Source organism: Pleurodeles waltl, chromosome 4_2 (genome assembly GCF_031143425.1).
Source record: "Pleurodeles waltl isolate 20211129_DDA chromosome 4_2, aPleWal1.hap1.20221129, whole genome shotgun sequence".
NCBI classification, from domain to species: Eukaryota; Metazoa; Chordata; class Amphibia; order Caudata; family Salamandridae; genus Pleurodeles; species Pleurodeles waltl.
Genome location: NC_090443.1, coordinates 874,980,042 through 874,995,393, shown reverse-complemented (window position 1 = coordinate 874,995,393; position 15,352 = coordinate 874,980,042). Strand labels below are relative to the sequence as shown.

At 47.1% G+C, this 15,352-nt stretch overlaps 1 protein-coding gene across 1 annotated transcript in view; it reads right to left on the bottom strand.

The window, feature by feature from the left end:
- LRP8 (LDL receptor related protein 8) overlaps positions 1-15,352 on the bottom strand; it is a 958,713-nt gene that overhangs the window by 97,020 nt on the left and 846,341 nt on the right. Inside the window, exons 16-17 of the mRNA XM_069232647.1 lie at positions 11,468-11,758; positions 6,244-6,312 (exon numbers count right to left, since the gene is read on the bottom strand). Coding sequence (XP_069088748.1) covers positions 6,244-6,312; positions 11,468-11,758 — 360 coding nt within the window. The remainder of the gene's footprint in view (positions 1-6,243; positions 6,313-11,467; positions 11,759-15,352) is intronic.

Sequence of the window (15,352 nt, the reverse complement as noted above, 5' to 3'; positions counted from 1 at the left end):
GGCCGGCTATAGCACTGGGGTCTGGTGCCTCTCTACTCTACACCACTTTAGTCTATGCAAGTGCACTCAACCCCACTCTACTCTGCACCACTCAACTCTATGCCAACTCTATGCCAATCTGTTCTGTGCTACTATACTCTGCAAAACTACACTCTATTCCACTGCACTCTACACCAATGCACTCTATGCCACTACTCCATGCCACTGCACTCTACACCAATGCACTCTATGCCACTACTCCATGCCACTGCACTATATCCTGCACCACTCCCCTCTACCCTGCACCACTCTACTCTGAAACAATCTACTCTACATCACAGCACTCAATTCCACTTAACTCCACTCTGTACCACTCCATATTATACCACTGTACTCTACAGCACTTTATGCCACTGTGCGTTATGACACTACTTTATGCTACTGGGCTCTACCCTTCACCACTCCTCTCTATGCTCCTTCACTCTACTCTGAATCAATCTACTTTATACCACTGCACTCTATGCCACACTACTCCACTCTGTGCCACTCTACACCACTACACTCTACACTGTGTCACTCTACTCTGCACCATGCCTCTGCCCTCAATGTTACTCTATTCTAAATTGCACTTCACATCAATGCACTCCACGCCACTTTACTAAAAAACAATACACTCTACACCACTCTCTTCTACTCTGTGCTACTCTACACCAACTGCACTCCATGTCACTCAACTCTGTACCACTGCACTCTACACCACTGCACACTGAACTCAATGCCGCTCTACTCTGTAGCACTGCACTCTACACCACTGCACACAAAACCACTGCAAGCTACACCACCCTACATAATTGCGCTGTATGCCACTGCACTCTACACAACTCCATTCTAATTTGCACTGCTGCACTCTACATCACTCTATGCCACTCTACACTGCACCCTTGCACTCGTCCTAAAAAAATCTAGACCTCTACGTAACTGCACTCTACGTCAATACACTCTACACCACTTTGCTCAAACCCAATGTACTGTACACCAATCTACTCAGCACCACCGTACTTTACTATACTTCAATCTAGGCCACTCTATGACAGTCCACTGTATGACAAATCACTGCAAAATACTCCATTCTATGATGCTCTACTCAATTAAACTTTACTGCGCAACACTCTACTCCACTCTATGCCACTCTACAACACTACTCCACTCTATGATGCTCTATGCAACTCCCTCCATGCCCGCCTTGCCACTTTACTCCACTCTATTCTACAACACTCTACTCCACTTTAATCTATGGTACTCCAATCAATCAATCAATCATTACATTTGTAGAGCGCACTACATACCCGCGAGGGTCTCAAGACGCTGGGGGTGGGGAAGGGGGTGGGGGGTGCTGCTACCGCTCGAAGAGCCAGGTCTTGAGATGTCTTCTGAAGGTGAGCAGGTCTTGGATCTTTCTTAGGTTGGTCGGGAGGGTGTTCCAGGTCTTGGCGGCAAGGTAGGAAAAGGATCTGCCGCCGGAGGATATTCGTTGGATGCGGGGGACAGCGGCGAGGGCTAGGTTGGAGGAGCGGAGCTGTCGGGTAGGGGTGTAGAAGCGGAGTCTGCTATTCAGGTAGGCTGGTCCGGTGTTGTGGAGTGCTTTGTGTACGTGGGTGAGGAGTTTGAAGGTGATCCTATTGTCGACGAGGAGCCAGTGATGGTTTCTCAGGTGGTGGGTGATGTGGTTGCGACGGGGTACGTTGAGGATTAGTCAAGCAGAGGCTTTTTGGATGCGTTGGAGGTGTTGCAGGTGCTTGGACGGGATACCTGCATAGAGTACGTTGCCGTAGTCGAGCCTGCTGCTGACGAGGGCCTGTGTCACTGTTTTTCTTGTTTTGGTTGGGATCCACTTGTAGATCCTGTGGAGCATGCGGAGGGTGTTGTAGCAGGAGGAGGAGATGAAACCAAGGTTGCGTGCGTGGTCGGTTGGTGTCGGTGGGGTGACCAGCAAGGTTGGCCATTACAAGTCATCCCAGGCGCAGGGGGTGGGCTCTAGGATGAGGACCTCCGTCTTGTCCGAGTTCAGTTTCAGACGGCTGCATCTCATCCAGTCGGCGATGGCATTCATACCCTCGTGGAGGTTGGTTTTGGCGGTGTGTGGGTCCTTGGTGAGGGAGAGGATGAGTTGGGTGTCGTCGGCGTAGGAGATGATGTTGAGGTTGTGTTGGCGGGCCACTTGTGCGAGGGGGGCCATTTAAATATTGAACAGCGTCGGGCTGAGGGATGAACCCTGGGGTACGCTGCAGATGATGTTGGTGGCTTTGGATTGGAAGGGAGGGAGGTGGACTCCCGGGGTTCTGCCGGAGAGGAAGGATGTGGTCCAGTTGAGGGCTTTCCCTTGGATCCTAGCTTCGGGGAGGCAGATTTTCAGAGTGTGGTGGCAGACCGTGTTGAAGGCGACTGACAGGTCCAGGAGGATGAGGGCTGATGTTTTGCCATTGTCGAGTTGGCTTCTGATGTCGTCTGTGGCGGCGAGAAGGGTGGTCTCGGTGCTGTGGTTCCGTCTGAATCCAGACTGGGAGGGGTTGAGGATGTTGTTGTCTTCGAGGTGGTGGGTCAGTTGTGTGTTAACGATTTTCTCAATGACCTTCACCGGGAATGGGAGCAGGGAGATGGGCCGGAAATTCTTGAGGTCTTTGGGGCCCGCCTTTGGTTTTTTGAGAAGGGTGTTGATTTCGGCGTGCTTCCAGCTTTCCGGGAATCTCGCTGTTTCGAAGGAGATGTTGATGACCTTCCGTAGTTGGGGTGCGATGGCTGTGTCTGCTTTGTTGTATATGTGGTGAGGGCACGGGTCTGATGGTGATCCTGAGTGGATGGAGTTCATGGTCTTGCGTGTCTTGTCGTCGTTGACGATGGTCCATGAGGTCAGGCGGTTGGTGCGGGTGGGGTTCATGGAGGAGGAGATTGGAGTAGTTGGGGTGGCTGGGGTGTTGAAGCTGTTGTGGATGTCAGTGATCTTCCGGTGGAAAGCGGTGGCCAGTGCGTCGCACAGTTCTTGGGAGGGTGGGATGTCGTTGACGATGGCGCTGGGGTTGGAGAGTTCCTTCACGATGTTGAAGAGCTCTTTGCTGTCGTGTGCGTTGTTCTCCAGGCAGGTTTTGAAGGAGGATCTCTTGGCCAGCCTGAGGAGTTGGTGATGTCTACGTGTGGCGTCCTTGAGTGCTGTGTGGCTATCGGGTGTGCGTTTGTGGAGCCATTTCTTCTTGAGTTTCCCGCAGTTGCGCTTGGAGGCTTGGAGGTCGTTGGTGGACTAGGTGGCTTTTTTGCTGGTTTGGTTGTTGGAGGGCTTTTTGAGTGGTGCGAGGTGGTTGGCGCAGTCGTTGATCCATTGCCTGAGGTTGTGGGCTGCGTTGTCAGGGTCGGTAGGCGGTCTCTGGGCTAGGGCAATGGTCAGCTGATCTTCGGTGACTTTGCTCCAGCATCGACGGGGTGGTCGCTCGGTGTGGTGGTGTTTGGTTTGTTTCTTGAAGGTGAAGTGGATGCAGTGGTGGTCGGTCCAGTGGAGTTCGGTGGTGTGGTTGAAGGCGATGCGGTCGCTTGTAGAGAAGATGGGGTCTAGTGTGTGGCCGGCGGCGTGGGTGGGTGCGGTGACAAGTTGCCTGAGACCAAGGTTAGCGAGGTTGTCGATCAGGGTGTTAGAGTTGGCGTCGTTATTGTTCTCAAGGTGAAAGTTTAGGCCCCCGAGGAGGCTGTAATCCGTGGAGGCGAGTGCGTGGGTGCTGGCAAGGTCAGCAATGGCGTTGCTGAACAGTGCCCTTGTTTCGGGGGTATGTAGACGAGCGTTCCTCTGAGGGTGGTATTGGGGTCGGTGTGGATTTGGAAGTGCAGGTGTTCGGCAGACTTGAGGGTGTCGTCCAAGTGGGTGTGGACTTCGAGGGTGGCCTTGTGGACGATGGCTATGCCTCCTCCGATTCCATTGACGCGATCCCTGCGGGAGATCTTGTAGCTGTCCGGGATGGCTATGACGATGTCAGGTGCCGAGGAGTTGTTCCACCAGGTTTCGGTCAGGAAGGCTACATCAGGGGTGGTGGTGTCAAGCAGGTCCCATAGCTCAATGGCGTGCTTGCGTGCGGAGCAGGTGTTGAGGAGTATGCAGTTGAGGTGGTTAGTTCCGGTCCTGGAAGGTTTAGAGGCTCTGTCACAGGTGAAGCTACAGGTGCGGCAGGAGAAGGGTCCTTGAGTGTGTTTTGGGGTGGCCTGGAAGCAGGTGGTGCCTCGACCGGTGTTGAGTGCGAGGAGGGTGCTGGCGTCGAAACGAAGTCTGGCGGTATGGCTGTTGTGGGGTCCAGGGGTTCTGGTGCTGGGCGCGGTCCAGGCGCGGACGGGCTTGCCTGGCGTGACCGCCATTAAGAAGGGGAGGGGGGAGGAGGGATGGAGGAGCAGCTGGAAGGCAAGAGGCGTGGGCGAATGGGGCGCGAGGGGGGCGGGGCCGCAGGGACGCAGCGGCGGGAGGGAAGAATGAAGTGAGAAAAAACTGGTAAAAAGAGAAAGGTGCAACAAGGAATAACAGGAGAGCAGAAAACAAGAAAAAAAGTGAAAAAGAAATGAAATTAGCAAAGCACAGAATACAAGAAAGAGAGAAAAAGAAAAAAAAAAAAAAGCAAAACACACTAGTGCTTACCACTAGACGTCAGGGAGGATCAGGTCCAGGAGGGCCTCGATCCCTTGGCAGCAGCGAGGGTGGGGTGTGTGAGACATGGACACGGCTCGGTGGTGCTGTGCGCTTGGGGAGTGTTCACCTGGCCAAAACAGGTCAATGGGTCACTCACCTCAGTGCGCAGCGACCGTCATTAAAATGGGGAGGGGGAAGGGAGGAGCAGCTGGGAGGTGGGAGGCGTGGGCGAATGGGGGCGGGCCGTAGGGATGCAGTAGCTGGAGAAGAGAATGAAGTGAGAAAAAATGAGTAAAAAGAGACAGGCGCAACAAGGAATAACAGGAGAGCAGAAAACAAGAAACAAAGTGAAAAGGAAATGAAATTAGCAAAGCATAGAATTAGCAAAACACAGAATACAAGAAAGAGAGAAAAAGAAAAGAAATTTAGCAAAACACTCTAGCATTTACCACTAGACACCAGGGAGGATCAGGCCCAGGAGGGCCTCGATCCCTTGGCAGCAGCGAGGGTGAGGTGGGGGAGACACGGGCACGGCTCGGTGTTGCTGTGCGGGTGGGGAGTCTTCACCTGGCCAAAACTGGTCAGGGGTCACTCCACTGTACACCTCTCTACTCCACTGTACACCTCTCTACTCTATGCCACTCAACTCTAGTCTACCCAACTCCACTCTATGCTAGTACCTCTCTATGCTACTATATTCTACACCAGTCCACTCCACTACAGTGTACACCACTCAACTCTGCACTACTCTACTCTACCATTCAACTCTACGACACTCTACCACACTCTACCACACTCGACTCTGCAACACTTGATTCCCCTCTGACATTCCACTCTCCTACATTACTCCACTCTATGCCACTTGACTCTATGACAATCTACTCTACTCCACTCTAAGAAACACCCTCTACGCCACTCCACTCTGCTTTACACCACTCCACGACACTCTATGCTACCCTGCAACATTCTACTCCATGCTGACACGCCACTCCACTCTACACTCTTTCCCTCTATGACACTCCATGCCACTCAACTCTACAGTACCACACACTCCATAACACTCCATTCTATTCCACTTTATCACATTCCATGCCACTCTCCTTTACCCCACTACTCCTTAACAAAGCTCAACAGCAGCCATGCTGGTGTGCAACATGGCTAAAACATATTGCCAATGCCAATAAGTCTTGCATAGACGAGACATATTGGCTTTGCCAATGCTTGTTTTAAATCAGTCTTTAACACGTTTCATAATTTCAAAATAGCGGATATAGGTGCAATACGTAAGGAGGGCCAAGGGAAGCCCAAAAAGTAATGAGGCAAAAAAGTATTAATACTTCTGTAACCTAAATAAACTTTAATGCATCTCTCATTGCCTACTAGGTTTATATTCTGGTAGCACTGCCAGCCATCTCCTTTATCAATGATTGCAGAAAAGCCTGTGCACTACTGCCCAGGTACAAGCAGGAGCCCACTACCATCCCTATGGGGTGCCCAAGGACAGGTGATTAGTGGTTACACAATTGAAGAACAGCCATTTATAGAAAGTACGAACTATGAAAAAAAAAAAAAAAAAAAATTCTTTCAGTAGGTAAATCAGCATTACTCACCGACGGGGACCACTATTCCAATGAGTGCGGCAGTAACTGTAGACCCAAGACCAAAAGCGTCAAAGCCATCTGCACAAAAAACAGGAAAGACATTACCCTGTTATAATATAATCTCCCAAAGAATGTTTGTCTGTGGAGCTAAATGTTATGCAGATATTTTTTATTTTATCTATTAAACATAATTTTATAGCGCCAACCTAACCACATGGGCAGAAGAGCACGTACCATTAATGGTGGGCATACAATGCATTATGCAGGTGATGAGCCAATTGTGCTCAGTCATACTGCATTGATGCGTGAGAGAATGCACAAGGAGAGGTGATAGATTTCAGTAAGAAGGGGACCTGGGATGAACAACCAAGTCTTACATGCCGGGTTTAAACAGATGGGTTTTCAAGCAGGGACATCTTAAGGATTTTGGAGACCCTGGGCCAAAAGTATTTTCGGGCCCCTGTTGGAAACTCTTTGATCCAATGATCCAACTTGAGCTTTTTCATGGCCTCTTTAGCCAGGTCACTGACAGTGCACAGACACACCAGTTCCAATTTGAAATGTGTTTACATCAAATATTCAGGGATAGAAACCTCTTCAACTCATCCATAACCACAGCTTTCTTCTCACGAAGTATAAATCACACAGAAGTCACACACCTCCTCAAGAAACCTTTCGCCAACCCCAACGATCTCAAGAAATAACGCCCTATCTTGCTCCTAACCTTTCCCGTCAAAGTCCACAAAATGGCCAACTCATGAAAAACCTGGCAATCAACAACCTTAAAGCCCCTCCCAATTCAGATTCCGCACCAACCACAGCACCAAAACTGTCCAGATTGCTTCCACTGATAACATTGGAACCCTCCTGGACCGGGGGGAAATGGCACCCCTGATCCTCCTCAACCTCAGCAGTATTTTACACTGTGTCCCACCACACCCTTTTCAAGAGACTACATCACATCGGAAACCAAGGAAATGCCCTCAAGTGCCTCGCCTCCTTCCTTGCAAGAAAAAACCCAGAGGATCCGCCTACCTCCTTTCACCTCTGGACCCAAGGACATCATCTGCAGTGTCCCTCAAGGCTTGTCCCTCAACCCCACCCTACTCAACTTAAACATGACTCCCTCTGCCAATATCATCAGATTCCATGGAATGAGCATCATATCCTACGCAGATGACAACCAGCTGATCCTTGCATCAGAAAACCCCTCTACCACAAAGGCCAACTTCCACAGAGGCATGACAGGCATCAGCAACAGGATGAAAAATTGCCTAAAACTCAATACAGACAAAACGGAAGTGCTCATCTTCGGGAAAAACACCTCTCTGTGGAATGACTGCTGCTGGTCCTTTACAACTTGGACCAGCACCTACCCTGACAGACAACGCATATAATCTCTGCATCATCCTGAACAGCAAGCTCACCATGAAAAACCAGATCAATGCAGTTTTGTCCGTCTGCTTCCTCACTCTTCGCATGGTCCATAAGATCTTCAAATGGCTCCCTGTTGACACCAGATGAACCATCACCGCACAAGCCGGCTGGACTACAGCAGCACACTCTACATCATCTCCTGAAGAGGCTTTAGACCATTCAGAATTCCGTGGCCAGACTCATCCTCGGGAACTCCCAACTGACCCACATCACCCCCCACCTCAAAAAGCTCCATTGGCTCCCCATTCAGAAGAGATGCCAATTCAAGATGCTGAGCCACACCTACAAATATCTTCATTAGCATCGTCCAGCATACATCAGCCACCGCCTGAACTTCCACCAACCCTCCAGACCCCTGGGCTCCTCCTCCCTCTCCCTCGAGCACACCCCCTTCATTTGCCGGAGCAACACTGTTGGGCATTCCTTCATCCACCTCACTGTGATGTCCTGAATGACCTCCACCTTCAGCTGCAGACGTTATACTCTCTTCTGGAATTAAGGAAAGAACTCAAGACCTGGCTGTTCGACTAAACTTCACAGCTTGCTCTCAGTGCCTGGATACCTTTGTGGGTGATCTTCGGCACCCTATAAATCTGATTTGATTTTGTTTGAGTGATCTCTGTGACACTCCACATTTCTTGTATATATATATATATATATATATATATAAAATAATATATATATATATATATATACGATCCTGCATTGATGAAAAGGAAACTTTTTTATGGATGTGACATTTCTCCCAAAAAATGTCTGTAACAGACTCACACATCACCTACATTAAAAATAAACGAAAGGACAACAGTATTTAAAACTATCTGTTCAATGTCATCAGGGCAAGCCTCTCTGCAGAACAGAGTTGGCTGTATAAGGGAGCATTTGAAAGGCTGGGGCCCTCAGCCAGAGCACACTTTGCCCATGCCTTAAAATGTCTCTGTTTTGAAGTGCTTTCTAAAGGAGGTTTGTTTAGTGTGACGTCTTCTGGAAGATTGTACCATATTCAAGGGGCAGCACGCGAGAATGTGGTTCCAATGCTGTCCCATTAGATGCACTGAAAGTGAAACCCAGTGCAGTGTGGAGAGTTCGGGAGAGGCCTCAGTGATCCTTTCTCTCCCTATCACCATTATCCTTCGCACTGACACCACATCTCTTACCCATATTTCCCCCATCAAGCACCCTCCCACCATCTCAAACCGTTACTACAACCAGCCACATTCCCCACTTCTGTTCTGTTTCCTTCCCTTCTCTGTTGAACACAGCAACCCAAACAGCACTTCATCGAGCACCCCTCGTAGAGCTAGCAAACTAAACTACCATGGATAACTGCATTGGTAAGCACAACGACCACAGATGGGTAGCATTCTTTTTAGGATACGGCCCAGCTGCAATTTTAAAAACTTCAAGGGATTTCAACAGCATTGTATAAGTACCTTTCGGTAATTTTTAGACTTTTACAAGGGCCCCAAGTTCAGGCAGCAATGTAATGTTAAAAAAAGTTTTGTTAAACACGTTATGTTATGATTTTATTGAGCCAGACATTTACCCAAAGGCCAGTGTAGTGCTCTGTCAATTGCACTCAGCTTCAAGGCGCAGAGAGCAATTTCACAACAATCTCTCAATAGTTTTTTAGAATGTGAAATGATCATCTCTGCCTCTAATCTGGTGAGGAAGTTTGCTTTACTATTTGACACAATGAAGGGAAACAATCTGCCATCAATGGAGTAATCCTGCTTCTGTTACACTCGAAATACAGTGTCGGAGACTATTCATTATTAATATTGGAACAATGATATCTTACATTGGGATCTACAAGGAAGTTAGAGGAAGTTTCATATATCACTGAATTGTAAAAGCCTGGTTCCATGTGTCTCTTGCTACAGCGTACACTGGCTTAAGCATGTTGCTGTGAACCTGTTTTATGCAAATTGAGGCATCGTCCTATTGTAACGGGTGGCACACATTTCCTTTATTGAAAGTGATAGCAATTCTCCCGCTTAGTCCATTTTCTATACTGGCAGCCCCAACAAGCAGGCTAATGTTGTTCAGTGCTCATCAACAGTCGTAAGGATGTCAGTCATCAATTTTGGAAGAGCTTGTTTTTTCGCTTTTTTACCTTATTTGTAACAAAAGGTAAAACAATCAGCACACAGTGGGGTGGGTTAAACATTATTCACTCAGTAAATCTTGGTTTATGAGGTTTTGCACTTAGTTTCTAGAACTGGCCTTGTTTTCATGATCTGACTTTACAGCAAAGCTGTTGCCAGACAATTATTGGAGGAAACTAAAGAGGGGCTTTGGCTCCGTACACATGTTGAGAGCCAAGACTACATGCTTTTATTGGGCAGAAGTTGTGTGCTTCTAGAAAAAAGTGCTTGCCCTCCACACAGCTGTGATCATTTTCTTTACTTATCCAGTTCCCTGAGCTTGATATTTTAGGGGCACACAAATGACACTGTAAAGCTATTAAACTGTCTTAGATAACTAGCAAATGTGTGGTGTTTTCTCTGGCAGCAGAACAGTTGGGAGGGGGCAGTCCTTAACTTACATGGATGCTTCAGTCTGGCGTGTAAATTCAACTGTCACTTGACCTTTTAGCCTACACCAATATTAGTCTAACGTTCTATGCTTCCACACAGATATATATCCATTCCTAGGCTATTTACCTGTATGTTTCACACTACCATACATCATTCCTTTCAAGACAGACCTATTAGCTTTGCCAATGCTTGTTAGCATTTCTGAGGCCCTGACCTGTGACAGAGGACCAGTGGTGCTGTGACAGAAAGAGAGAGGCCTGCCGGGTTAAAAGGGGTGATTACGTGTTTTTGTCCACCTCAGAAACTTAGCGCTTCTGCTCGTGGGCTTGTGTAAAACTGAATCCAACCTACCTCTGGCACTCGTGGCTGGCAAGAGGAGCCATAGAGATAGAGGAAACAACTGGATGATCAAAATAGGCCAGTTTTCACAACATTGATGAGATTATCTACCACCCTTCATTGCTGGTGGCCCAAAAGGTTATGTGGTGTTTGAGATGCTCTGCTGATCCTGACAGTTACCAGCCTGAACATAGTGTACACTGTGGCAAGTGAGAAATCTAATGTTCTGTACACAGAAGTGCTCATCTCATGACCATTTTCCTAACCTGGCTGCTACACAAGTTAGCTTCCCCTAGCGTGCACGGCTGAGTTTCACAGCACTGGTCCCATCACTGAGTGAGATTGGCAAATGTAACAGAGTTTTTAAAACAGGAGGATTCAATCCCTTTGAAAAAGGAACTCCCATGAAAACAGCATGACATTTAGTTTTAATTTTTCACGTTATAGAGTGCTGAGCACCCCCCACCTTACTGGAAACTATAATCCACTGCCGAGGACTAAACTCTGTCCCAAGGAAAAAGTAGCAATACTCGATCCACTGAGCACCTCAATGCCGCAACCTTTAGCCCCCTAAAAGTTGTCTTTATGCAGCTGCCGGCCTCGTCATGAGTAAATTACAATCTGACCCATTCCTCCCACTGCAGTACTCTTTACTGTCTGCTCAATCTAGCCAACATCCAATTCAAATGCTCCCTTGTGCTTTATAACGCTGTATAGTCAAACACTTCAGACTATCACTTGACGACATCCATATTTCAGAGAAGGATCCACATTTGGATATCAGATTAGATGCAGGACACTTACATTTCCACAAGCAACTGAAGAGGCCACTTTAACTAGGAACATGCTCCAGTGTTGGCATTGTGATCACGGTACGCCACGCAGACACCCGCGCGCTCATCAACTGATTTACTTACAGCGCTGAGATAAGTTGCTACTTGCAGTTGTCGCCATCTCGGAGTCCTCATGGCTTGGCTGAGTTGGTGAGTGGGAAGGAATGTAAGCTTTTGGTTTTGATACTGCATCAAATTTTGCAGGAGAAGTTGTTGTGGGCTTCACTGTCCCACTTGTGGTTGTACTAGGAGTGGCGGAGGTAGGTCTACTGGTGGTGGAGGTGGTAGAAGTAGCAGTTGTGGTGGTGGAGGTTGTAGTCACAGTCGTAGTAGTAGTAGGAGCGGTCGTGACAACTGGTACTGTCGCTGATGCAACTGGAACAGGTAAAACAGAAATGTATTTTCATTTACTATTTGTTGCTTTGTTACAGCTGCCATAAAAAAACAAGGTCATCAAACGTGCACGAACGCCTCTGTTTATGTGTCTATAATCTGAGAATCTGAATTTATGAGACTCGAAGTTCATCTGGGTAATGTATGTGCTTAAGGAAACAGAGGTGCACTCTTAATATCTCATATCAATGTTTTGATGTGCTTCTCTACATTGCTATCTTTTCCCTGTAATCTAAATCTCATCCTAATGAATTCTTCCATGAAACGTTACTGGAACATATTGCAAGCATATTAGAAGTATGGTTTCTTTTTTTCATGGCATCTTCCTCCAGAACAGCTTCACCACAAAAACCCTATAGCATCTCTTGGGCGTCGCTTCCAGCAAACCTTAGTCTACAAGGAGGAATCACTTGTAAGTGTTACCTGTAAAATACATGTGGATTGAATCACGATTCCACAATTTATTTTGGCCGCTTTGCCATGTTCTAAAAGTATCCCTCAACAGCAGCATTCCCCAGAAAATGCCTATTCTGATGAAGGAAAGGCAACATTTGTTGTGTCCTCTAATGAAAACCCTCAACACAGTGTAGACAAAATGTAACCCTTCGTCATCAATAAGCACCTTGACAGGCGATAGCACATGATAGCATAGAGCTTAGATCACGACTGGGGCCTCTATATTTTCATTTGTTATATTTTGACTTCTGCAGACTACACAAAACTCTGAACCAAGAATGTGATTAAGATTGTCAGCAAGCGACCAACCTGACTACATCATGTGTGGACAATATAACGCTGGATTGCAGAACATACATAATAGATTACTTCTAGTCAAATGCTCCTGGGCTTTGTAAATTATACCAAGGATATCAAAAAGGACATTCATTCAAATCCACCTAATACACAGCAGATTGCCTACCAGAACAGGCAGCTTCGCATATGTCTGAACCGCTCACAAAATTCCCTTCTGAAAAAATCCTCCTGCTTACTTTTCATAATACAAGGCTTAAGAAAGCCACTGGATGGTGAGAATTTGACCTCATTTTTTAGGTCGAGCCTTCCAGACAACAAAGTGGTATTATTGCAAAAGACCTATTGTGAGTTTATCAAGAGCTTACAAGGGCTTACAGCCTGCTTATTGCTTATCATTGGTTGTCTTTATTGTCACTCTCATTTGTTTGCTTGTAGTTCAATGGCTTTCCTTGTCCCAGCTTGTTCATCTTGTGTTGGTCCCTCCCCTGGACTACAGCCTGTTTACTATCTCTCTGACTGGCTAGCTTCTATCCTACTGCTCAATTTTAGGGGACTATTTTTCCTTTTTGCTTTTTCTTTTCGCTTAAGCGCTCTAGCTCGCTCCCTCATGTTTTTGTCCTACCTTTCGAAATACCCAACCCTGTGAGCTCTGTTTTACTGCCACCCTCATATTACAAGCTCTCTCACATGTGCTTCTCCCCCATCGATCTCTGTGCCTCCCCAAGGCACTGTGCAGCTTTTGTGCTCGTCAGGCCCGAGTTGGTTTTCTTCATGTGCTGCTTTCCCTATCTCCGTCCACTCCCACTTTTGCACTACTTCTATTTCATTTTTTTTTTAACTCGCCACTGGATAGAAAAACAGGATTGGTTCTCAGCAAGACTGATAACAGGGGTGTGGTTGACAACTATGCCTTGCATGATTAACAATGGTTTAAGAAGGGACTCAGATTCCAGGCCTTGTGACTCTCCAACTCCTCTCACCTTCTCCCTTCACTAAAGAGCCATATGTATATATATAATTATATATATATATATATATCCTGCTTCGGTCTACTAGTCTAAGTTATTAGGGAAGCACTCAAGGGGGTGTCTAGGAGGCTCTGCTCCTGTCTTACTTCTCAACCTTAGTGATGATACAATGGATCATGGAACTCTTATTTAGAGAATCGCTAATGCCAGAATAACAGATATCGCATTACAGTGGCTTATGTCTTTTCTTGGGAACAGGACTTTTCAGGTGTTGGACAAATTGTGTTATTCTGACTCTTTCCACTTGAAATGTGGAGTGCCCCGGGGATCAGCGCTCACTCTCATGCTTTTCAATCTCTACATGCACCCTTTCACTGAGATTGTACAAGCATTTGGGATGTCAATTGTTTTGTACGCAAACGACACCCAAATAGTGTTATCAATCTCACCTGAGCATGATCCAAAATTCCAACAACTTGCTCCATGTTTGAACACAGAGGCCAACTGGATGTCCAGTTGCTGCCTTAAACGGTTATGCGCATAAAGTAGAGATTATGTTGTTGGGCAACAATCCGAACATTCAGTCCCAGTCAGGCTGGCCCGACTGCTTAGGAACCACCCAGTCCCCAAAAACCCAGATAAGGAGCTAAGGGCCAGATGTAGGTAGCCGTTTGCATGGTGCAAACTGTGAAAATCGCAGATTGCGCCATGCAAACGGCCTAACGTGATGCTCATTCACAAATTGCGAGTCGGTACCGACTCGCAATTTGTGAATGCGACTCGCAAATAGGAAGGGGTGTTCCCTTCCTATTTGCGACTCGCATCGCAATTCAGAATTGCTTTGTGACCGCGAATGCGGTCGCAAAGCAACTTGCAGTTACCACCAGTGTCACACTGGTGGTAACTCATTCGCAAAAGGGAAGGGGCCCCCATGGGACCCCTTACCCTTTGTGAATCCCTTTGTGAATGTCGCCAAAAATATTTTTTCAGAGCAGGCAGTGGTCCTAAAAATACCACTGCCTACTCTGAAAAAACGAAACCAAATGGTTTCGGAAGTTTTTTCATTTTGCAACTCGTTTTCCTTTGAGGAAAACGGGCTGCAAAATGAAAAAAAAACTGCTTTATTTAAAAAGCAGTCACAGACAAGGAGGTCTGCTGACCTCAGCAGGCCACCATCCCTGTGAGTGCAGGGACTCGCTATGGGGTCGCAAAATGCGACCCACCTCATGAATATTGATGAGGTGGGTCTTTTTGTGACCCCATAGCGAGTCGCAGACGGTGTCTGAGACACCGTTCTGCATCCGAGATTGCGACTCGGAAATTGCGAGTCGGACAGACTCGCAATTTCCGAGTTGCAATCTCGGACCTTACTACATCTGGCCCCTAATGTGTGTTTTGATAACACTCTTTCAATGGAATCTCAAGCGATGAAACTTTCGGGCAGTTGTTACAGCCTTCTCCAAATGCTTAGGAAAATTCTAATTTTGCTCCCTCTCCTTCCCAAAAGGCTCACTGTCCAGGCACTGGTATTATCATGCTTGTACTATGGCAACTCTTTGTATCTGGAAGCACATCAATACGTAATCAAGAGACTTCAAGTTACACAAAATGCAGCTGTGCGCCTCCTCCTAAACATCTCAAGATAACAATCAGCCCAAAGAACCTTGGGAATACTTCACTGGCTTCCGCTCAAACAACTGATGAAGTTCAAGACTCTGTGTTTGGCACACAGAGCATTCCATGCTAAAGGCCCACCTTCATTGCGACCCTTACTGCAGTCTTATACACCAGGGAGCACTTCGAGGTCAACTAACGCGTGACTCATGAGGGTTCCAAAAATTTGCAGAATGAGATG